This window comes from Haliotis rubra, unplaced genomic scaffold (assembly GCF_003918875.1).
Source record: "Haliotis rubra isolate DU_JTF1 unplaced genomic scaffold, ASM391887v1 Scf820, whole genome shotgun sequence".
Lineage (NCBI taxonomy): Eukaryota > Metazoa > Mollusca > Gastropoda > Lepetellida > Haliotidae > Haliotis > Haliotis rubra.
Window position 1 is genome coordinate 320,039 of NW_025767547.1, and position 25,813 is coordinate 345,851.

Below are 25,813 nucleotides of genomic sequence, written 5' to 3' on the forward strand. Positions count from 1 at the left end.
TTATCGGGCCAAACCGTGGATGCATCCAGGGTATAGTGGAGAGTGATCGTAACGTATACCCTGGAGATTATCGAGGATGACTCCAAGCAGTCTCACTTGTATGTCCAGAGATAGGAAGAATATTAGTGTTCAGTACACTGATGCACTCACAGATGTTTATTGCATTTCCGTCTAAATTGTATTGATGCTGTTGCATTAGCCAGGAATTATGTCTCCTTGTTTAAGGGCAAGGTGATGGCGTCGTTGTTTTATGAGGTGAGCACGAGAACCTGCTGTTCCTTCTCTGCTGCCATGCAGCGCCTAGGTGGCGCTGTCGTGGCCCTCAATGAAGCCACTTCCTCCTCCAAGAAAGGGGAGACCTTGCAAGGTGAGGATACCTGTACTATGGATCCCTGTGTTCCTCTTGGTGTTGATCGTTCTGTGTTCCAGCAACGGAGTGACAAAAGAATGTTTGGTGTGATAAGTACCCTTATTCTTCAAGCATTTATGTGATTTGAATTTTTATAGGTATTCTATTATGTTATGCCACCAAAAGTTTGTTTTTTTTTCTTTTTTTATCATCTTTATTTCCACATTTTACATAGTACATGAAGAATGCATTCACATAAGTGTATTCATACAAATATTTATATACACTATATCAAGTATATTCAATACACCCTCACAAATCCCCTTCATACAATGAATAGACGTCTTTGAATATGTTTTGTATATCTTATCTCAGTGATTCCAATACTAATAATAGTAATTAAATACATTTATTATATGTTTTCTGACCTAGTATTTTCTGTAAATCGATTGTGGAATGATGACCAGAAGGTAAAAAACTCACTGTTGCTGCATGTAGAATACGCATTATATTTTGTAATTTCATAGTATTTTGATATCTCGCTTACTACATGCTTGAAATTTGGAACTTGTTCTTTTATTTTTTGTGTGTATATTACCTGTTTCACAACAAGACATATTGCATTTAAAGAATTATTGTTTTTCCCTTTAAATCCAAGTAAGATGTTTTCTGGTGTAAAGTCAGTGTTACCTTCAGTTACAGTCATTAGCCATCTGGTCAAACTCTCCCATGACTTATTGTAATTGGAGTCCAGTAAAGAAAGGTAGACGGTTTTGGTGCCTTTGACCTTTAGATTAAGTTTGGATATATTTAATGGTAGTATTGGTGAGAATGGGAGTGTTTTAGGTAGAGTGATTTGTCTTCTCTTTAAGCAGGCAATTATGGAAGATTTAATACTGTGGTATCTTAAGATATTTGTTTTAACTTGATATATTTTTTGTAGTTCTTCATAAGTATAGAATTCCCCTGTGGTTGGGTTCATTAGATCATATATAAAGTGTATTCCTGCATTGTACCAATTGTTTATAAAATTTGTTTCATTACCTATGTTAAACATATAATTAAACCAAATACATTAGTTTAACATGTCATTTGGGTTTATTGTCTTATAATGCTTTTGTAAATATGATCCCCATGCAGAGATTACATCTCACCAAAATGGATTTCTTATGTATGGTTTTATATGTTTTTCTAAAAATTCAGGATCAGCTAACCAAAGTCTTCCGTAGTTAGGTATACAGTTATCCACTAATGCTTTCCATTTGCAGTTACTGGAATATAATTTTTTTATCCATGCTATTTTATGTGCATAAATATTATTCTTAATGAGTGGGACACTAATTCCTCCGTAATCAGGTGGCATAGCTAAAACGTCTCTTTTAATTTTGTCCGGTTTGTTTTTCCATACAAATTTGAAGCAGGCTTGTTGAAATTGATTTATTATTTCATCTGGGGGTGATGGAATAAGTGGTTTAATTTTGCAAGCAGTAGTGATTTCAAAACAACATTTCTACCAATTGGAGTAAGTGTTCTTATTGACCATAATTTCATTTCCTTCTCTATCTTTTTGAACTTATTATCATAGTTCAATTTCACCATTTTGTCAAGGTCTACATCAAACATAATACCCAGTAGCTTGAAGTCACTTTGAGTCCAATCTAAGTTCCAGTCTTTACAGAGTTCATATCTACATCTTTTCTTTGAACCTATCCAGATCAGTCTTGTCTTGTCAGCATTAAATTTTCAAGCCAGAAAACCTTGCAAAAAAAGGACAAAATGTTCAACAAGGCATATAGACTACTCTCAGTGCCGTCTAAAGATAAAGAAGTATTGTCAGCAAATTGTGCAAGAACATATTCAATACTTCTCTTTTTAATACCTTTTATATTTTTATTATTTCTGATAAGTATAGCTAAAATTTCTACGCATAAGACAAAAATATATGGTGATACCGGATCTCCTTGGCGACAACCTCTGGCTATAGAAAAAAGGTGCTAGCAAATCCATTTACTAGTACACTTGATTTCATATCTTTAAAAAAAGTTCTGATCCACTTCTGAAAACTAGGTCCAAAATTAAAGAATCTTAATACCTTTAGTATGAAGTTTCTGTCGACTGAATCAAAAGCCTTTTCAAAATCTATTAGAACTAATAGTCCTGGTATTTGATAAGATTCTGTGTACTCCATTAGATCGTATATCAGCCTTGTGACCTCACCAATATATCTTCCTGGTACAAAGCCTTTTTGATCATCATTTATTATTAGTGGTCATACTTTCTTCATTCTATTGGCTATAACCGCTGATGCAATTTTATATGATGTGTTAAGAAGAGAAATTGGCCGCCAATTTTTTAAAAATAGTTTTGGTTTGTTTTCTTTTGGTAAGCATGAAATTAATCCTTGTTTCTGGGTAACTGATAGATTTCCTTTTTGATATGCATAATTTAACGAGTTTATCAAGAATTTGTTCAAGTCTATCCAGAAGAATTTTAGAAATTCTGTTGTAAAACCGTCTGGTCCGGGACTTTTTTCATTTTTCATTTTTTCAATGCTTCTAGGGTTTCCTCATATGTTAGTTCTCCCTCTAAAGTTGCGGCACTGTCTTCATTCAATTTTGGTATGTTGTATTTGTTTAACAAAGAATCAAGATTAATTTGTGTGCAGTTTTCATTTTTATGTAGTTTTTTTATAAAAGCTTTGGGTTTCTTTTAGTATTTCTTCTTGATCTTTAATGGTTGATCCATCGGGTTGTTTTAATTTCTGATATTGACTTGTTTAGAAAATTTCTAAATTCCAAGTTTAAAAAGTATCTACTTGGTTTTTCTCCCTGTTCTGTCCAGTTTGCTTTTGATCTAATAAATGCTCCCTTATTTGTTTCAAATTCATTAAGTTCAGTTTTTGTATCATTTATTTCTTTTTAAAATTTCTTCTTTGGCCTGTAAGAAGTTGCTGAGACCCACTCCTTTGACTAATTTGGGTCAATAGCAAAATATTTCTTCACAATTTGTTTGCATTTGTTAAACAATTGTATATTTACTTGTAATGGTAGCGGCATCCATCAATTTCCGCAAACATAACCATGCTTGATTGTATTGATTACGATATCTTACACTGTCCTGAGATGTGGCCTGATTGTGATTGGTGGCAGCAGGTCAGAGAATTAGGTTTGATGTCCATCTCTTCCCATCCAATTTGAATATACAGTCAAATCCCGATGAGTCGAATCGCTGGGGACCAAGTAAAAGATTCGGCTTATCGATGTATTCGAGACATAGGTATGTCTATGAGGGTAGAAAAAAAAGATGATTCAATATTGAACAATTCCTTTATTCAGCATATCATATCTAAATATAGCACAACAATACATTAGGTGACAGAGACAATGAATAATGATGGATAATGGAAACAAATGAGAACACATTTCAATATTAGCACAATAACATATAAAATACATTTAGCTCTTAAAATCCATGAACAAAATCTATCGGCAATCGATAGATATACTTGTACATGCCGCCATCTTGAATCTTATGAATACAAAAAGATGAACTCACTTCTGGAAAAAGTCTGACATTAATGTTTGTTTCTGTGAATTTCCCTTACATTTATCCACAAATTCACGGACACTTGCCAAGTGGGAAATTCCTCCAGTCCTTCACAGAACTTTATCGCTTCCGATACGGATGGTGGTGGTTTGACGGCAGGGTGTGTCTCGTCTTGCGCTTCCGTTTTGGAGTTGATGTTTCCGATCTGGTCATCCCCCAAGATTGCTGGGAACATTGTACCTCCGCCATGATATACAGATCATGAATAGTAATAACCGAATGAAAGCTGCTATATAACGCAACCGATTTGATTGAGTTAACTCAATGTCATGTGCTAATTCTTCAGTTTCCGTAAAATCACTAATCTGCCTTTTGAACTCACCCGACAATAGCGGAAAGGTGCGAGCCGCGCTGGTTTGTTAATTGGATCAGTAACATGTAGTTGGATCACCAATTAACTTCTCATTGACTGACTTCGGCTTATGTATACAAGATTACTATTGTTTGAATCTCAAGGGACCAAATTTCCATTTCGAGTCATCGTGTGTATTTATGAGACGAATTCGTGTAACCGGAAATCAAATGATGACAAAAATAGCAGGGAATGGTCGGGACCGACAGGTACTTCGTGTTATGCATAATATTCGAGACACCCGGCATTCGACTCATCGGGATTTGACTGTATACCATATCAGTTAGGTGTCTCACAGTTTGTTATGGTGTAGTTTTGTAGTACTTTACGTACATTTAGTATTTTGATCTGCTGTATCCTAAACTCTGCTGTTCTCAGATACTGTGGCCATGATGTCTGGGTATGCAGATGTCATTGTGATTCGCCACCCAGAGCCAGGGGCTGTCAGTGTAAGTACCTCAAAGCTGCATCCCTTAGCAGGAGTTCAAAAATCGCATCGCCCGACGCCCGGGACAAGTCAGTTTTCATTTCGGGCAATCAAATAATGGTATCTTACTTGTCAGTGGGCTACTAGATAATTTCCACTTATGGTTTCAAACTGCAAATAAACTTTGATTTAATTTCATATCTGCTCAAAATGTAGCTTTTAAATTTCGCAATGATGATAAAGTAGAGTTATCTTTCTTTGCTATTTATCACTTTTCAATAAATAGTCCAGTAAACATTAACATCAAATACCATGTTGAATTATTCTTTTATAATAATAACATCATCATGATTATGTCATAAAATCAGGGCAAGTGGAAATTTGGTCAGGACAAGTTGCTTTCTTAAAGTCACTTGCCCTGTGGCAAGTGGCTTTTTAAAATAATTTTGAACCCCTGCTTAGTGAAAGTGAAAAAGTATCTTTAGGTACAATATGCATTTAGGAGTTTGTGGTTCAGTTCTGGTGGAGCCAAGTCTAATCACAAGATGGCCAGGAATAAATCTTTGGTCAAAACATCCATGCAGACGTAAGTTTTGTAATTGCTAGGCTTTTTTTTTCAACATCGGTTATCTGATTTACCTTTAACTCATGGCAGACTGCAGCAGGGGCAAGTCGGAAGCCGGTCATCAACGCTGGTGACGGGACTGGCGAACACCCAACACAAGCGCTGCTGGACGTCTTCACGATACGAGAAGAGATCGGAACTGTCAATGGACTCACAGTAAGCAGATCTGGCACTTTTTTACCATCCTGATTTTACCATCTTGAAAAATATCTCTAATTTCTGTGCATAGTACCAAGGTCATAGCACAGTGGTGATGTGACTTCTTACTGAAAAACAGTTCCCAAATACGCAGATCGATGCTCATGCTGTTGATCACTGGATTGTCTGGTCCAGGCTCGATTATTTACAGACTGCCGCCATATAGTTGGAATATTGCTGAGTGCGGTGTAAACCTAAACTCACTCACTCTTACTGAAAAATAGAATAAAACTAACAAGGGAGACCACTCTCCAGATCTTACACAAATTTTAAATTGTCTGTATACTGTTTTAGCTGTGTGTAGTCTTGCTAGTTCAAATTGAGATATGAAGTATTTTTATTTTGATATTTCATAACAATTTATGTATTTATTCGAAAGTTTAATGCAGCTGTTTACAGTCAGCTGTGAGGGGGTGGTACGGTAGCCCAGTGGTTAAAGCGTTGGCTCGTCTCGCCGAAGACCCTGGTTCCATTCCCCACATGGGTACAATGTATGAAGCACATTTCTGGTGTCCTCCACCATGATATTGCTGGAATATTGCTAAAAGCTGCATAAAATCATATTCACCCACTCACTTACAGTCAGCTGGGCTAACAAATGTTGGGAAAACGTATCTATGCATATAAAATAAGATTAAAAAAGGAATTAGGCTGTTTCATTTGAATTAACTTTGTCACATCATTTTTGACAGTAATTTCGATCTATGGTTTCATTTGAATTAACTTTGTCACATCATTTTTGACAGTAATTTCGATCTATGGTATCTGTATGTACGTGAGACAAGATGGAGAGAGATCACTTGAATGTGGTAAACAAATAACTCCCCACGAACATGCTTATTGCTAAATCATCTGAAGAGATCAGGTGGATGAAACAAGTGTAATTGCCCACATCATACCCCAGGATGTTGATCTATGTTTATGCTATCAACCTCTGGTTTGTCCCCACTTTATTATTAGACATAAATATTCCACTTAGAAACAACATTGAGCACATTTCTGCTTGACAGATTACTATGGTTGGGGACTTAAAGAACGGCCGCACTGTTCACTCCCTGGCCCGTCTGCTGACGTTGTACCGTGTCAACCTACGCTACGTGTCTCCGCCGTCCCTGCAGATGCCGGAGGACGTCCAACAGCTGGTTCGGTCACGTGGCATCAGACAGGTACTGTGTATATTACAGCAGGGCTCACAACTGATCGGTTTCGCTTGAGGTCCTCTCAATAATAATTATAATTGTTTCCATGCGTAACTATAGATCAGTGAACAACAACTGTTGTTTGATCCCTTCTGTGTGGCACAAAGTATTATAAGATCACGCAAATCATGTTTCTAATTGACTTGAAGTTTTCTAGCTACAGACACTTTTACATGACAATGTTCAGGAGAGTTTGGGGCACCGGGTTTCCGGATGTGACATGTAAAACACCCCTTACTTCTCGTGGGGAAATAGTTGATGAGGGGACACTTCACTGCCGATAGCGTCAGTCAGATCTCAGCTTGTCAGTGTAAGACCCATTGTTGAGATAGTAATCATAAGGGGCGGTGGGGTAGCCTTAGGGTTAAAGCGTTGGCTTGTCACGCCGAAGACCCGGGTTCGAATCCCCACGTGGGTACAATGTGTGAAGCCCATTTCTGGTGTCCCCTGCCGTGATGTTGCTGGAATATTGCTAAAAGCGGCGTAAAACCAAACTCAGTCAGTCAGTCAGTAATAATAAAGTGTAAAACTATCATGACACTCGGCATTTCCATATTATCAGACAATATCAATTAAAAATGAAATTAGAAATCCTCATTTGAAATAAGGGGGAAATTGGGGGGAAATAAATCAACATGATTTGAACTGAGAAAAATCGTCCCTATGTATGTAAGTGGACGTAGGGTGATACTTTTGCAAATCAGGGTCTGTTTCAGTGAGAAATGGTGGTGTGCGTGATTAATTGATCCCCAGAACATCTGGGAAGTTGTCTCCTGTCAACCTGAAATGTTAGTGTGTTAATAGCCACTGGTAAACCCTCTTATGTAACAGATTGTATTGAACTTCTGGGACGTGTTTGTTCGGAAATATTATTTCACATTTATTTTTTGATTTCCTGAATATTTTTGGAAATTCAGTGAAATTCAGTGCATTGTGAACATAAGTATTTTCCTTTATATGTCGTTTGCTTTAAGGCTATGTTTGTCTGTAGAGCTATTGAAAACACTGGCAGTATTTTGAATTGATTAAAACACAAATATGGATATTGACATTTTGTTGATTTCTTTAAGCCTTACGGGTATCAGGGATATGCAGGCAAGTTAATGTACAATGTGACATGGAGGGGCGTGGTTAATGTACAATGTGACATGGAGGGGCGTGGTTAATGTACAATGTGACATGGAGGGGCGTGAGCTCACACGTATGCAAGGAGAGAGTGAGAGTGAATTCTGGGAAACAGCCTGTTTAAGAGAGAATGCTACTTCTCCCTCTGCCTGACTTAGATTTGTGTCTATCACATGTATCATACACTTACACATGGTGGTCGCTGGTGGTCGCCGACTTGGTTGACACATGTCATCATTTGTGTAGATCGATGCTCATGATGTTGATCACTGGATTGTCTGGTCCAGACTTGATTATTTACAGACTGCCGCCATACAGCTGGAATATTGTTGAGTCTGGCATTAAACAATAAACAAACACATTGGTAGATGAGGGAGCGACCTTTTAAGATTCTGGGATGTAGGGGTGTTTGATTGTACTTGGGGCTAGAAACAGTATAGGTCCTTGTTGACCTTGTTTGTCTCAAGAAAGGAGGACATTGTGTGTCCCCAGCATTCATTCTTTGTAGTGGTGTTCCGATTAATTGAAATAATCGAAGATTGGTCGCAGTGACCAAATGACCAAGCAATCGATCACATTTTCTCATAATCGAACGTAAACAATTTTGGAACTACTGTTTTAGTCTTTGAAATACTTGACAATGGAACATATCGTTGAAGTGTCAGGGCCTGAAAACGTGTTTAATTCTTAGAAAACTCACTTCACTAACTGAAAAGGCATGACTGAATATTTCTTGAAGACTCCGGGAAGTTTATGTTCATGATATATTAGTCATCACTTTAAATTGGCAAGTTGCATCATGTTATACATATCTGCAATAACAACCTGGATAGGAAAATCTGAAAAATGACTCTAACCAATTTTTTTCGATGATTGTTCGTAGTGAATCAATCCTCAATTGTGAGATTTCAACCAATTCCCAACACTAATTCTTTGACGTAAGAGGGGACTAACTCAGGAGACCCACTGAGATTTAGTCTCAGGGCACCTCAAATAGTTGTGAGTGGTGACTGAATGGATGAGGTGATTGGGTCGATGGCATTTACCCTCATTGTACCCAGATTGTTCGTCACGCCGAAGACCCGGGTTCGATTCCCCACATGGGCACAATGTGTTAAGCCCATTTCTGGTGTCCCCCGCCGTGATATTGCTGGAATATTGCTAAAAGCGGCGTAAAACTAAACTCAGTCAGTCAGTACCCCGGATTCGGTTCCCCACATGGTTACAATTTATCACTGATTTGTCTGGTCCTGTAATTTTTACAATCCACTGTCATATGGCTGGAAATGTCATGTGTGTAATGTCAAACATTGTGTGAATTGAAAGAAAAGTTCTGCCTTTGCCCACGGCATAGAATTGATCCTGTTTGTCTCGGTGTTTAGTTGAGGTAAAATGTTGAATGTGCTGGTGAATTCCTCGTGAACACCTGGTCCACAGATACAGCAGATGGATGGAGCCCACTTACACCAATGTTACTCAGTGTATGTTGTTCCGTCTATTTCCTTCAGAGAATCCATACTGGAAGCTGCAGAGTGCAGTACACAGCACATGTGAGATCTCGTGCATAATTAACCGCAATAACAAATGTATAGATGTAATTTACATCACATTTAATATGCAACGAGGGAGAGAACTGTGTGTTGGTGTCATTGACATTGTCTTTGGAATGTTTGTTTGGGTGGGGTTGTTTTTTGTCTAACACTGCACTTAGCAGTTCTCTATCTATATAAAGGTGGTCTCCATATACAGTAACACAGAATTTTGTCGAAGTTGAAGGGATTTACGTGTAGTTCGACACACTGAAAAATGTGAATTAAGAAGAAATATCCTAGAACCAAGCTTTCAGTTCAAAGCATTTGATACATCAAAGATGACCTGTAATTGATACTGGATCAGGCAGTCCAGTGATTGACGTCATGAGCATCAGTTGGGATAGGATGACATGCATCTAATAGTCAGATGATTGCTGTGACTGACAGTGAATGATTAGTATGATTGACAGCATTTGTTTGGGATGATTGACAGTAAGTGTTTGATATGACTGTTATGTATGATTGACTGGAAATGTGTGGCATTATTGCCAGCATATGTCTGGTATGATTGACAGTGAATATTTGACAGCACATGCTTAGTTTGATTGATAGTGAATGCTTGATGTTTGACAGCACATGCTTAGTTTGATTGACAGTGAATGTTTGGCATGTTTGACAGTGAATGTTTGGCATGTTTGACAGCACATGCTTAGTTTGATTGACAGTGAATGTTTGACAGCACATGCTTAGTTTGATTGGCATGTTTAACCTTTGATTCACAGTGAATGTTTGACAGCACATGCTTAGTTTGATTGACAGTGAATGTTTGGCATGTTTGACAGTGAATGTTTGGCATGTTTGACAGCACATGCTTAGTTTGATTGGCATGTTTGACGTTTGATTCACAGTGAATGTTTGGCATGTTTGACATTTGATTCACAGAGAATGTTTGACATTTGATTCACAGTGAATGTTTGACATTTGATTCACAGTGAATGTTCGCATGATTGATGGTATTTGTTTAGTATGATTGACATAATGACTGGCAGGATTTGAAGTATATGTCTGGTATGACTGTCAGCATATGTTTGGTATGACTGTCAGCATATGTTTGGTATGACTGTCAGCATATGTTTGGTATGACTGTCAGCATATGTTTGGTATGATAAGTGAAGTAAACATGAACGGTCATGTAAATCCAAACTTCACCTCACCTATCCAAGTATATTATTTGATTCTGACAAGAAGATATGTGGAATGGCAATAACTTTATTTAAACCCTGAATCCTGTAAGAGATGTGAAGAAGGTTTGTGATCAGCATGGTGTCGTATTGTAAATGGCCAGGTATTTGGGCGAGTGAGAATGGTTTTTCGCCTCTTTTAGCAATATTTCAGCAATATCACGGTGGGGACACCAGAAATGGGCTTCACACATTGTTCCGATGTGGGGAATCAAACCTGGGTCTTCGGCGTGACGAGTTGACTCTTTACCATTAGACTATAGTTTGGTTTGGAAGGGTTATCAGGTGTCTTAATCCATTAGTTTAGTGACTACCTTGATTGCCTATCACTGTACGTGATGGTCTGTGCTCACAATATCAATCCCCTGATTCGCTGAGCCTGACTCGTTGTTTTACAGAATCTTTCTTGTACACGTGGGGTGATGGGGTGGCCTAATGGTTGAAATGTCCGCCCGGGTTCGATTACCCACATGGGTACAATGTATGTACTATGTGTGAAGCCCATTTCTGGTGATATTGCTGGAATATATAGTGGTGTAGTACCATACTCACTCACTCACACTCACACTCACACTCACACTCACTCACTCACTCACTCACTCACTCACTCACTCACTCCTTGTACACAGCAGCTGGAATATTGCTGAGTGCAGCGTTTAACAAAAAGATGACATTACAGGTATACATATTTCAAGTGAGCTGCAGAGCCATGTTCAAGCCTAGATGTTTACTAGCCTAGATGTTTACTAGCCTAGATGTTTACTAGCCTAGATGTTTACTAGCCTAGATGTTTACTAGTCATTCAATCGGGCAACAGAATCAGAACAGCACACCCTCAGGAATGCCAAGATTGGGGGCAATGCAGATATTATGTTTGTGTTTCTGAAAGATTTACTAACTCAAGAAACAGGTGCTTCTTTTGTTAACTGTTTTATTTCTCTGCTAGGAGGTGTTTAATTCCCTGGAAGAGGCCTTGTCGGACACGGATGTTCTTTACATGACACGGATACAAAAAGAGAGGTTCACGTCCCTTCAAGAATACGAACAGGTAACCCGACTATTATTTCATTTGTTGGTATCAGATTTTATTGTTTTTCTGTCCTTATTGTTTTTCTGTATTAAATTTCAAGCTTAAGGATATTGATAGAATCTGGTTCATGGACAGTTGTCTGGATGTCTTACTCGAGTTTGTTTACAGCATCATTTGGGTAAGGAACTGTTAGTGACTGGTTGTCTTGAAGCCAGAATCATGACGTTATCTTTGTCATATTAACATTCATGGTTATGTTCAGTTCATGATTTTTAAGGGTGATGTGATTTTAATCAGTGGCCTATTTTGACAAGTCATTTCATTGTAATCGAGTAAATAGATTGTCCCGAAGTGTGATTGGTCGACCTCCAAGATCGATCAGTCTGTCAAGGTATTCGAAAGATTGATCAAGTTCTTTGAATAAAGGTATCTTGTATGTGACATGACCCCTTTCTTGGAATTCCTGCTTCGTGGGTCAGAGACACACGTTTTGTATCATGCAATGCCCCAGGCAGTGACGTTGTTTAGCTCACCTGAACTGACTGATAAGGATGTTTACTTCACCTGAACCATGTAATAAGTTAAGCTCGAATGAATCAGCAGGATGGGTTTAGCTCACCTGGACCATATGATACTAAGAGGTTTAGCTCACCTGGACCATCTGATACTAAGAGGTTTAGCTCACCTGGACCATCTGATACTAAGAGGTTTAGCTCACCTGAACCATTGGTTAACCATAAGGTTAGCTCACCTGAACCATCAGATAACCATGAGGTTAGCTCACCTGAACCATCAGATAACCATAAGGTTAGCCCACCTGAACCATTGGATAACCATGAGGTTAGCTCACCTGAACCATTGGATAACCATGAGGTTAGCTCACCTGAACCATGGGATAACCATGAGGTTAGCTCACCTGAACCATCAGATAACCATAAGGTTAGCTCACCTGAACCATGGGATAACCATGAGGTTAGCTCACCTGAACCATCAGATAACCATAAGCTTAGCTCATCTGAATCATGAGATAACCTTAAGATTTAAACTGCCTCGGTGGTGTAGTGGTTAGAGCGTCCGTCCGGAGAGTGGAAGGTCGCGGGTTCGATCCCCAACCGCGTCAAGCCAAAATACGTTAAAATATGGTACTTGTTGGTCCCTGCCTGGCGCTCGGCATTAATGGGTACAACAAGGACTGGTCGGCTCGGAGACAGTATAATGTGTCTGAGTGGGGTATTCATGCTTCACTGTGGCATGGTATATCAGTGGACTAGCACTATAAAACCAGCTTAAGTCTGGGCTAGTACAAGCAGCCGCACATACACATCCACAAGCATGCACGTCGTCATATGAGCGAAATATTCTCAAGCACGACGTTAAACCCAATTTCACCTCTCGACTGAACCATCAGATAACCTTAAGGTTAGCTCACCTGAATCATCAGATAACCATAAGGTTAACTCACCTGACCCATGGGATAACCATAAGATTAGCTCACCTGAACCATGGGATGACCATAAGGTTAGCTCACCTGACCCATTGGTTAACCATAAGGTTAGCTCATCTGAACCATTGGATAACCATAAGGTTAGCTCATCCAAACCATCAGATAACCATAAGGTTAGCTCACCTGAACCATCAGATAACGATAAGGTTAGCTCACCTGACCCATGGGATAACCATAAGGTTAGCTCACCTCAACCATTGGATAACCATAAGGTTAGCTCATCCGAACCATCAGATAACCATATGGTTAGCTCACCTGAACCATCAGATAACCATGAGGTTAGCTCACCTGAACCATCAGATAACCATGAGGTTAGCTCACCTGAACCATGGGATAACTATGAGGTTAGCTCACCTGAACCATCAGATAACCATAAGGTTAACTCACCTGAACCATGGGATAACCATGAGGTTAGCTCACCTGAACCATGGGATAACCATGAGGTTAGCTCACCTGAACCATCAGATAACCATTAAAGGTTGAAATTCTTCACATGAACCTTTGGATTAGAAGTTTAGCTCACATGTATTGGTATTTTGGGGCTCTTCCACAACAATGGGAATAAAAATACATGGGTTATATGAAACAAATATTTAAATGTTACAACTCATGTAAATGTTTACTTTTGTTGAGTCATTGGTTACCATTTTAATAAAGCTGGTTTTCTGTTAACATGGCTGACAAGTTCTGTTTGAAAATATGTTTGTTTAAACTTGTTTACATAGCATTTAGTTTTCTCGGGGATAGTTATTTTTTTCACAACACTGTTCTTTTCATGACAGCCATCATGTCCCGTTGAGTTTTGTATCAACTCAGTTTCTTCGTACATACCTTGCAAATAGTTCAGGAAAATATTTTCTAGGCTTGCTTCAAATTATCTTCTATCTTCATGAAAGATCACATAGGCAAACATATTTTAAAGTGAGTTTATGAGTATTAGTCTCTCATTTACATCACCTGTTTCAGAGAGTTTATTTTGTAATTGCTGCAAGTGTTTTCAGCATTCTTATGATCTCCTGTATCCAAATTACAGTCAGGGAGGTGAGCTACGGGCCACGATTTCTCAAAACAAACATAACTTACAAGATTCTCTGCAAAAGTTCAGCTAATTCTTTACGGAGAACATCTATCTGTTTATGTGAGCAGCATTGGCGCGGAATTTGACATCCATTTCTCATGCGAAAATATTGAAGATGTTAGTACCTTTTGTCGTCTGCTGATTTCCCCTCGATGACTGACAATATGGACTGAAGAAGAGAGACAGTTGTACCTTATGACCATGTCAACAAAATTCAAGATCGTCTGTTCAGAATGTGTGGAATTCAAACTGAAGCAAGAATTAACTAATGAGATCTTAAAGGAGAGATAATGGAGGCCCAAAGTAAGTAGTCTCTGTACCAGTTGTTAGACATCTTGCTTGTACCAAGTTATTCATATCGACCTATTCATGGCTCCTTCAATACCATACTATGAAGCAAACGAATACTTTATTTTCAAGAGACCAAACTGGTGCTGCGCAGTGTAATGTGTCAATTACACTGAAAACATCTTAAATTCGAATAGTGTCAGAGTTTAGATAGGCCAGACCAATTTTATTTCTTGTTTACGGATCCGCAGGTCGTATTTTTTCATGTTTTATTGGCCAAAAATGTAAAATTTACAAGAAACTTCTTTTTAGATTGCTTTTTGCCCAATATACAGTTCATAAACTGCCAAAAGTTAAATTCTTTTAGTTTTTAAAAGGAATATTACTTTGGTGATTTCTTTTTCTTTTTTTCTTTTTTTTTTCTCCTGCCTTAGGTTTTCTGAGGACAAAAATTCGTAAAACAAGAAATGAAATTGGTCTGGCCTAAGTGTCGTTTAAACAGATAGCAAAGAGGGAGAATAGTTACCAATGTCTTAGATAAGGAAGTATTCCAGCATGTTAGAGAATGCCACAGAACATTGACTGAATCATAAGTATGAGAATTAAGATTAAGTTAAAATAAAAACTTGGGTACTAATTTTGTTATTGTGATTGAATGTCACAATTCAACAATGATAATGAATGCAGTAAATGCTCTATAGCTATCCATGTTACTTGGAGTTAACATTTAGAACAATGATACAATATTGGACATACTACTTCCCCTATATACTTATGTCAATCTCGTGCTTCATATTTACAAACTGAGATTTAATGTCGTACATTATCTAAAGATTGATTTTATTGTCACTAAAATGAAATATGATCAACAAGCATCTCTGGCAATGCATTCTGTAAACCAAAATATTGCACCTGACAAAGGAGGCCAAAACGTTTATATTATGTAGTTATTGAAAAATACATACAATCAATTTCCTGTTTCTGCATTGATCAGCAGCAGCTTGGTTAAGTAATGCAAGGGAGTGGAGAAACCTTCGCATCTGAAACCTTCATGCATAGTCATTTATATTGATTTAGCAACAAGGTAAGACATAATATAATAGAATGTGCTGAAGCTTATTAGGAATATTATTCATGTTCACCAATTTCCTGTCAGAAATTGAAAAATGTCTCATCAGTTCTGTAACTATCACTGTAAACAATGTTATGTTTCTATTCTTAGCTTTTTGGGGGGACTGCAATGTTTATCAGAGGAAAAATTAGTTTCTTCATGATTTGTCCAAACTTCAGTGGGGATGTTAGCTTCTCAGGATCCTTGAGTCTTTGCATCTTGGGACACTTGGATCTTGGGATCCTGGGATCTTTGCATCATGGCATTCTGGGATCTTTGCATCCTGGGATCATGGCACTTTGGGATCCTTGCATCATGGCTTCTTGGGATCCTTGGATCTTGGCATCCTTGCATCATGGCATCTTGGGAACCTTGCATCATGGTATCTTGGGATCCTTGCATCATGGCATGTTGGGATCCTTGCATCATGGCATCTTGGGATCCTGGCATGTTGGGATCCTTGCATCATGGCATCTTGGGATCCTTGGATCTTGGCATCCTTGCATCATGGCATCTTGGGAACCTTTAATGGTATCTTGGGATCCTTGCATCATGGCATGTTGGGATCCTTGCATCATGGCATCTTGGGATCCTGGCATCTTGGCATGTTGGGATCCTTGCATCATGGCATCTTGGGATCCTGGCATGTTGGGATCCTTGCATCATGGCATCTTGGGATCCTTGGATCCTGGCATCCTTGCATCATGGCTTCTTGGGATCCTTGGATCTTGGCATCCTTGCATCATGGCATCTTGGGAACCTTGCATCATGGTATCTTGGCATCCTTGCATCATGGCATCTTGGGATCCTTGCATCATGGCATCTTGGGATCCTTGCATCATGGCATCTTGGGATCCTGGCATCTTGGGATCCTTGCATCATGGCATCTTGGGATCCTTGGATCTTGGCATCCTTGCATCATGGCATCTTGTGAACCTTGCATCATGGTATCTTGGGATCCTTGCATCATGGCATGTTGGGATCCTTGCATCATGGCATCTTGGGATCCTGGCATCTTGGCATGTTGGGATCCTTGCATCATGGCATCTTGGGATCCTGGCATCTTGGGATCCTTGCATCATGGCATCTTGGGATCCTTGCATCATGGCATGTTGGCATCCTTGCATCATGGCTTCTTGGGATCCTTGGATCTTGGCATCCTTGCATCATGGCATGTTGGGAACCTTGCATCATGGTATCTTGGGATCCTTGCATCATGGCATGTTGGGATCCTTGCATCATGGCATCTTGGGATCCTGGCATCTTGGGATCCTTGCATCATGGCATCTTGGGATCCTTGGATCCTGGCATCCTTGCATCATGGTACCTTGGGATCTTTTCTGTCCTTGGATCTTTGAGTTTTTGGATCCTTGTCATGATGTCGTGGCGTGGGATGATGTCCGCCATTACATCGAAGAAAAGGTCTTCTACATCGGACAACTCCTCAACCCATATGAAGAAGAAGAGGCCATCTTCAACGCAGAAGAAGCCTTACACCCCTAAGACTTCAAGCAGCTCTACGGGGAGTTCTTCGCAGATTACGAGGACCTTTTCGTCCGAAATCGTCCTGATGGAAGAGAGAGGCCTTTATGATGAGCCGCTGTTGATCATCCAAGAGATACAGCATAAGAAAAGGAAGCAGGCCTCAGCAACGGTAAAGTCAGCAGCCCTATCTATGCAGTCCGAGTTACCTTTTACACTGACAGCAGAGATCCATGAGGCACAGCGATCCCTGGACCATGTCGCTACCATCTCAGATACGACATCTCTACAATCGTCGCAGACATTCAACCCCGGGGCCTTTATGCAGCAATTCTCTCAACAAATGATGGAGATGATGGAGAAGCGCTTCGCACAAGAAAGAGCCTCGCATGATGGACAGCCAGGCGGCTCTCATGCTCAAGTCATCAACCTCGGAGAGGATCCAGAGCTGCACGAAGGACCCCACACTGATGATACATCTGATAGGCCTACCAGAGAATCTAGCTCTAGGACTAAGAGCAGATCTACGCTACATGACGTCAGCAAATCTGCGCGCAGGACGGCACGCTCTTCAGAACCAATGAGATCGTCATCAGATGATGAGGCTAATGAAGAACCTTCACGCAGGCTACCCACTTCACAGAGAAAGAAACCTACACCACCTAGAAGGTCTAGAGAGACGTCTCGGGACTTAGACCCTCAACAAAATCTCTCACCTGCGCGAAGGTCATCTGAATTATCTTCAAGGGCGTCAACAACACCTCGCAGATCGTCACGGGATTCACCACTTAGGAATACATTGCCAGGAAGGCAATCCCGGCCTAGAAGACGCTCACCTACACACAGATCGCCAAACAGATCTCCTCTTAGAACTACACGTAGTTTAACATGCTCATCCCCACATAGATCGCCACACAGATCGCCACGTAGATCACCACACAGATCGCCACGCAGATCGCCACGTAGATCGCCACACAGATCTCCAAGGATATTCAACGATCATATACCAGTGGACATGATACAGAGGACGGTGGCGGTATCATGTTATCAGATATAAAATATTGGATGGCTAATGGACTGGACCTAGCGTCAACCTCGAAGGAAGAGATCTTCGCCGGCGCAAAGACTGAGGGACACGTGTTGAAGTTCGAGAGGGGTACTCTTGTCCGAATTCATCACCTGCGCAGATCTTCAGACTGAATCCAGGACGGGATTCACATCGTTGAGAAATTTTAGATAGATATATCTACATCAGAAGATAATAACGGGACTCATGTCCATATAGAGATCTTCACTTGCGTACAGATCTTCAGGTATTCACATTGGCGTGGTTCAGCAGCAGCCTTGCTAAGGCTATGAAGTTACAAAGTCAACATATTCTCGACGTCCAAGCTTGGGAATTACCGCTACTTTACATGGGACCCGGCATAAAGGCTCCAGAGATTGATGTAAACTACAAAATCCCTTTGTAGAACTTACAACAAAATTGAGCATCAACTCTACAAGGACCTGTGTGTTTCAACACAAAGAGGGTAATTTACAACGCTTCATTGAGATCGATGAATGCAGTCTACAAGTAGCAGCGCTGAGGAGGTGTAGACTTCAGCTGATCATCTGTATAAAAGGACGACTGCATTATCTTCAGGTCTGAAGTAACAGTTACAGCAGCCAGGAAAACAGCCTACCTACATCGGTATTACGCGGCGAAATCTTTTGCGCGTTTACCATGCAACCCTCTGTACACGTGGTCACTCGTATAACTCCGGAAGGGTACGGACAAAACCGAGTGTTGATAAGATATCAACGACTGCACAAGATTCTACAAGGACCTTTTTTCTGCTACGCCGGTGACGTCACATCGCGGGAAGCTAAAGGAATCAAAATGCTTCATTTTGATTGATCCATGAGAGACAACGCCCTGCGCAGAAGTCGGACGTAGTTCACATGTCAGGGAATTGTTTACAAGTGACAACACCCTTTCAACGTGGGAGGAAGGCCTTAATTACAGTCCAGTTAGACGGGAACTACGTGATTCGACTGTCTTCACGGGGTTAGAGACCTTCCCTGTCAGCATTGAAGACGATTCATCAGGCGAATTGCAGCAACATACGTTTGACAGACTTTTGGTTACGGCAGCCAGTCTACTTTATATAGACTTCACAACGATGGCAGTCACAGAGTCTGACATTGCTTCGTTTCCCTTACAGACATGGCAAGGGTTTCACGATCGTTGGATCTAGATACAAGCCATTGTATCTCAAGCACTACTCTCTCCGTTAATACTACGAAGTTGGCAGAGCCTACTCAGTCCTCAAGTCGGAACTAGAGCCTACACAGGACCTGCAGTTCCTAGCAATTCGGCTCATCACAACAGAAAACTGCATAACAGTACCAGAGGACCGTTGGCTAAAGATACAACAGATGGTACCGCAAGCTCTACTCTCTCCATGGCCACTGCGACAGTGGCAGAGTCTCCTCACATCAGCACAAGATTTGACGCGCAGAGGGGGATTACAACTACGCCCACTACAGGTCTTCGTAATTGCACATCTGGACGATCCGGACCCCTTCGGACTCCCGGACAGACTAAAACCATATCTACTATGGTGGACTCAGAGATCGAATGTTTGCGGAGGCACCTACTTAGCAGAGCCGGAGTGCAAGACGCATCTCTATGTGGACGCATATCTCCAAGGATGGGGAGCACACCTCGACAACGAAGTGTCAGCTGGGAAATGGACATTACAAGAGAAAGATCTGCGCATCAACATGCTAGAAATGAAAGCAGTGATAAACGCCATACTCCACTGGACCAGCATTTTGAAGAATGCTCATCTAACGGTACACACGGACAACTCCACAGTGGCATTCTACATAAACAAAGAAGGGTCAACAAGGTCGGCGAACCTTCTGAACCTGTGCTTTCATCGGTTCAACATAACAGACAATCTGAACATCCACATAAAGCATGCCACATTCCAGGACCCAAGAATATGATAGCAGACGCACTATCTCGTCCAAATCAGCCATCCCCAACAGAATGCGGTCACGCTAGCTTTACGCAAGTCAACACGCAACTTGTACGACGACAAGTGGTGAAGCCTTGAGACCTACGCTTTGAAAACAGGCTTCACAGCCATGAAAGCGACACACCCTCAAGTGGCGGACTATCTTTGTCACCTAGACAAACGAAGCGGTTAAAAGGGTCAACACTCTCAACATACCTAGCGGCATTGAGCTCAGTTATCACTATGAGGACGAGTGTAAAACTGACTAAGGTACCAGAGTTACTGCGCTTACTACGCTCTTTTAAACTGGAGGACCAACAACAGAGATTTAAAGCTCCGGCTTGGAACCTCAACATAGTTCTACGGCATCTCACCAGTGACGCTTATGAACCATTAGATAGGACATCTTTTGAGTTCTTGACACAGAAAACTCTGTTCCTGATTGCCTTAGCAACAGCAGCAAGGATGTCGGAAATACATGCTCTAGACTTTGAAAGGACACGATTTGATGAAAATCGAAACATTGGGCATATGGGACTGAGATGGGACCTTATAGCAAAGAATCAACTGCCAGGTCAACCGGACAGACAATTCCACATCCCAGCACTATCATCAGTCCTTGGGCCACAGGATACACATATCCTTGTGCCCAGTAAGAGCATTAAAATCTACCTACAAAGGTCTAGGACCAGGAGACGAAAATTCAAGCGTCTTTTCATCCCTTTATCGGCAGAGACACAGACTGAGATCTCTCGCACTACGATATCAATATGGATGAGAACTGTCATTCTATGGGCCTACAAAGCAGCAGGACTTGATCCTCCAAGAGCCTCCAATCCACACGAAATTAGAGCTCTGATGTCAACACTCGCTCTACATGGAAACTGCTCTATCACGAGGATAATGGAGGGCTGCTTTTGGAAATCGGACATGGTGTTTGCCAACCACTACCTGAGAGACATCAACACTGAAGACGTCTCTGGCATTCACCATTTCGGCCCACTTGTTGTAGCACAACAATTGACAGTTCCACAGAGGCGCTGAGACAAGAGTCTCGCCCTTTTTATCACATGACTTGCAAAAGCCAACACTCAGGAGAGTTACAGCTTTAGAGTCCATATGCACGTCTAAGACAGACTAGCATAAGTGATAAGACCCAGTACTTGTAAGGACGTACTCGTACATAAGAAGGGTCGCTTCTCCACTTGATGCTTGCATCAAGAGATGGAGTTGCAAAAATCCACATAAATATGTTAACAGAAGCAAGGACCAAAAGTTAACAATTGTGGTCCCCCCATCAGAGAAAGCTGGAAGTAAAGGGTTACAGCAGCAGCAGAGCCTAGCAGTAAATTGAAGTGCTACCAGGAAGTTCCCATAGGGGGGTATGCAAGACGTAAATCACTAATTGGAATCCAGAAGTGGCTTGACCCACCACCAGATCTGTCGGATTCTACAAGCAATAATACATGAGTCAGGAGTAAAATTGATATTTTATACTTATCCTGACTCATGAGGTAAGCCCTCCCAACCTCCCCCGCTAGGCACTTTGGATTTCCCTGTAAATCAAAGTGTCGGGCTCATAATTCGGAGAGAGTGAAGCGTGGGAAGACGGGTGGCGCCGTTTTCCCGCCAAAACCGAGAGGGAGACAACTCGTGGTGAGTAGTGATTTTACGTCTGCTCTTTTGAAAGGGAGCTTCAAAAAGGAGATACAAGTGTTCCACTAACGTTCGGGAAAGGAAGGAGACAAGCAATAATACATGAGTCAGGATAAGTATAAAATATCAATTTTACTCAGAAAATTACATTTTTAGCATGATTGTAGGTAATTTTTTGACAAAGTTACTCAGCCTCTTCACTAGTTTTGGCAGCTGGATTTAAAGTCATTGTTCCTCAAAAAAATTATTTCTAGTTACAGACTTTTTATGTGTGGGTTATAATCATCCATTTATATGTACATGTATGTAGATTGAGCAGGAACATGAGACTGTTTCTGCATGTACTAGCATATACTTTTTGTTTTGTTTTTCCATTCTTTGAATAGATCTCTTCCTTGCAGATCAAAACTACTTTTCTATACAGGACTTAAATCATATACCTTGCGTCCTGTGAGCAACTAGTCAGATGGATACTAGGCGCTATGTAAATGAATTATTATTATCATTATTACCTGTTCATTAAAAACTGGATTATCATAATCACAATTTTACGCGATGCAGAAATGTGCTTCTGATACGCTTTAATGTATAGAACGAAAGCAGAAAACTTCATATACTGTGTCCCTTAGGAGGGACAGTAATATTTACTGTTCAAAATTCGTGACAAGAAATATACAGTTCATGTAATTAAAGTAACCATTAAACCTTACAGTGTCGTCTGCTACATCACTTCATCACATTACATGACCCTCATATTTCACCTAAGGACCCTTGTATTTCACCTAAGGACCTTCGTATTTCACCTAAGGACCCTCGTATTTCACCTAAGGACCTTCGTATTTCACCTAATTCAGCTAAGGACCCTAGTATTTCACCTAAGGACCTTCGTATTCCTCCTAAGGACCCTCGTATTTCACCTAAGGACCTTCGTATTTCACCTAATTCACCTAAGGACCCTCGTATTTCACCTAAGGACCCACCTAATTCACCTAAGGACCCTCGTATTTCACCTAAGGACCCACCTAATTCACCTAAGGACCCTCGTATTTCACCTAATTCACCTAAGGACCCTCGTATTTCACCTAGGTCACCTAAGGACCCTCGTATTTCACCTAAGGACCCTTGCAAGTAGTAAGTGGGGTCCTGTGGACCCCTAATTGTGTTAGTCAATGTAAAGCTCTGTCATGATTTTATTGTGAAATAGTAATATTTACACTTCATATTGCATTATATATAATTATCATTCTCATAGGGGGGTAGCCTCGTGGTTAAAGCGTTCGCCTGTCATGCTGAAAACCCAGGTTCGATCCCCCACATGGATACTATGTTTGAAGCCCATTTCTGGTGCCCCCACCGTGATATTGCTGGAATATTGCTAAAGGGGCGTATAACCATACTCACTCACTCACTCACTCCAGATAGGATAAGCATTGTTTTAGTGTTAAAGAAACTGGTGCCATGTTTACCTGCAGGGAGGGAATGTCGGACACCTCCCTGTCACTGACCCTGCATGTCAGCTCGTTCAACCCCTCAGTAAGGTATTAGTTACTTGTGTCCTGTGCATGATTCTGGTTTGTCACCCACCAATGACGTAAACCCATTGTCTTTCCAGTATCTTTTCGGTATCTTTTTTCATCATATAGGGTTTTATTCATTCTCTGTTCAAAATCTAGGTTTTAAAGTACACGTCTTGCGTTTACCATTTCACCTAGGCTTTGTTGTCGAGGTTATCCTCCTGAGTGCAGCTACTATCAAGGGCATTGAATCCCACTGGTTATATTACTACTTTGTGGAACAAAATCGCTTTGAAAACCGTCTCAAAACTGGTGTGAAATGAGAGACCTGACAAGAATCGGCTTTAGTTCACATTACTGTTTCGACATACCGTATACCGGGAAATTTTCGAGGTATCTAATTTTCGAGTTTTTCTAGGTTAGAAATGCAACCTCGAAAATATTATATCCCTGAATTTTTCCGAACTTCAAACCTTTGGGTTAGATATCCTATCGATAAGCATTTCAAATGCTGGCAACCAATGACTTCCTGACATGCGCATTAACTCTGTAATGCCTATCTACAACTAATCTTAACGTTCAGTGACCCTGAATGGTCTGAACAAACAAACAACAGAAATGCGGTGTCGAGACTTTTTAATTGTAATTGTTGGTCGAGAATAACATGCATTACAAAAATTAGGTAATTCAATCAGTGTCTTACATGTGAAGTCAAACCAACTGTCAATACACTTGATGTCACTCTTGAGGTCAACTTCTCAGCTGTCTAACAACAACACAGTTTCAGCAGAGACCCATGCATACATGCTTATAGTTAGTTGTTAAGAAAACAATATTGTCTGAGAAAAAATGGCGTCATGTTTGAACTCTGCCGACAGAGTGTTTCATGAGTCATTTATCACAACAAAGGATCAAACGTTTGTTTTCATTGCTATTATTGCTGCCATGGACTGGTATACCGGTTGTTATAACAGTCAGACGGCAGTTATCACTGGCTACTAGGAGTTTTGCCGATAGCTCAGTGAGTATTGGTCCGGTAAGTGATGTTTCTGGGCACTTTCTTCTAACCTCGAACTTAAAATTGTCTAAAATATTTATATATTTATATATTTATATATTTATATATTTTAGGTCCCCGAACCTCAAAATTGAAATCACCTCGAAAGCTCTGGGGGTCTCAAACCTCGAAATTTTAGTACCTTGAAAATTTCCCGGTATACGGTAATGCAAATTGTTGGCACATCGTTTTATCTACACTACATGTGACATTAGAAGAGGTTGAATGTAAATGAGATACCATCTCCTGAAGATACCATGCCTGACATTTCTGCTCCTACTTATATTACAATCGCAGACTTCATTTCTGGACCTGTTGTAAGAAAGCGTGATGTTCCACCCCGTGCACATATCAACACCAAGTCCAACCCCTCTGTTTGCAGTGAAAACGTACCGATGAATGTCACTTTAAACAAAAAAGTAAATCAAATAAAGTGAAATTGAGATTGTGAGTCCTAATAATTTTACCTTGCCAAGTGAACATTTAAATCTCATAATTTTATTCAATTTAGGATAAAAGTTGTTCACCCAAACGATCATAGTTTCAAATCGCTATTGTTGGTTTGTATACTGAACAACATTACAAATGCACCACACTACAATGCACCGACAATGCTCAGATATCATGGGTACATTTCAGTCTGACAGGGATATTTCGTAATATATGGGTGGTGCGTTTCTAATGTTGTTCAGTATATTACAAGAGGGTATGCACATTAAATGAAACGCCGAGAACATGTAGGGCTGGTCTAAGTTAACCATCATCACGTACCGCACATGCATTTGTTTCACTGTTCCAACTACTGCACTTACCCCCTTGTAATACAAACCAATAATAGCGAATTGAATCTGTGATCGTTTGTTTAACAACTTTTATCCTAAGTTGAATAAAATTCTGAGATTTAAATGTTTAATTGGCAAGGTAAAATGATGAGGATTTACAATCTTAATTTACTTTCTTGTTTGAAGTGAAATCCATCAGTACGTTTTCAATGCAAACAGACTATAATTCCAGGTATGAAAAACATGGTGATATAAAGTAAGCGTTAGTGACTTCAGTTTTGTTTCTTGTAAATGAAGTATCTAGGGTAAATATTGAAGTGTATGCATTTTTTCGCAAGAAGTTTTATAGTTTCAAAGGGGCCGATGGGGTAGTCTAGTGGTTAAAGCGTCTGCTTGTTATGCCGAAGACCCAGGTTTGATTCCCCTATACAATGTGTGAAGCTCATTTCTGGTTCTCCCCGCCATGATATTGCAGGAGTATTGTTAAAAGCAGCGTAAAACCGTACTCACTCTCTTTGGCCAATACCAGCTTTTATGTTATGATAAGAGAGACAGGGAGAAGCCTACCTCACTGCAATGATATGATCATGATATCATGAATGGGATACCGTGTTACAGCAGAAGCAGCATCTTGCAACTAATTCCTTGA

General features: G+C 40.3%; 1 protein-coding gene across 1 annotated transcript in view; it reads left to right on the top strand.

The window, feature by feature from the left end:
- Positions 1-25,813, top strand: part of LOC124262101 (CAD protein-like) — a 108,561-nt gene that overhangs the window by 67,543 nt on the left and 15,205 nt on the right. Inside the window, 5 exon segments of the mRNA XM_046696546.1 lie at positions 226-367; positions 4,686-4,756; positions 5,390-5,515; positions 6,568-6,723; positions 11,601-11,702. Coding sequence (XP_046552502.1) covers positions 226-367; positions 4,686-4,756; positions 5,390-5,515; positions 6,568-6,723; positions 11,601-11,702 — 597 coding nt within the window.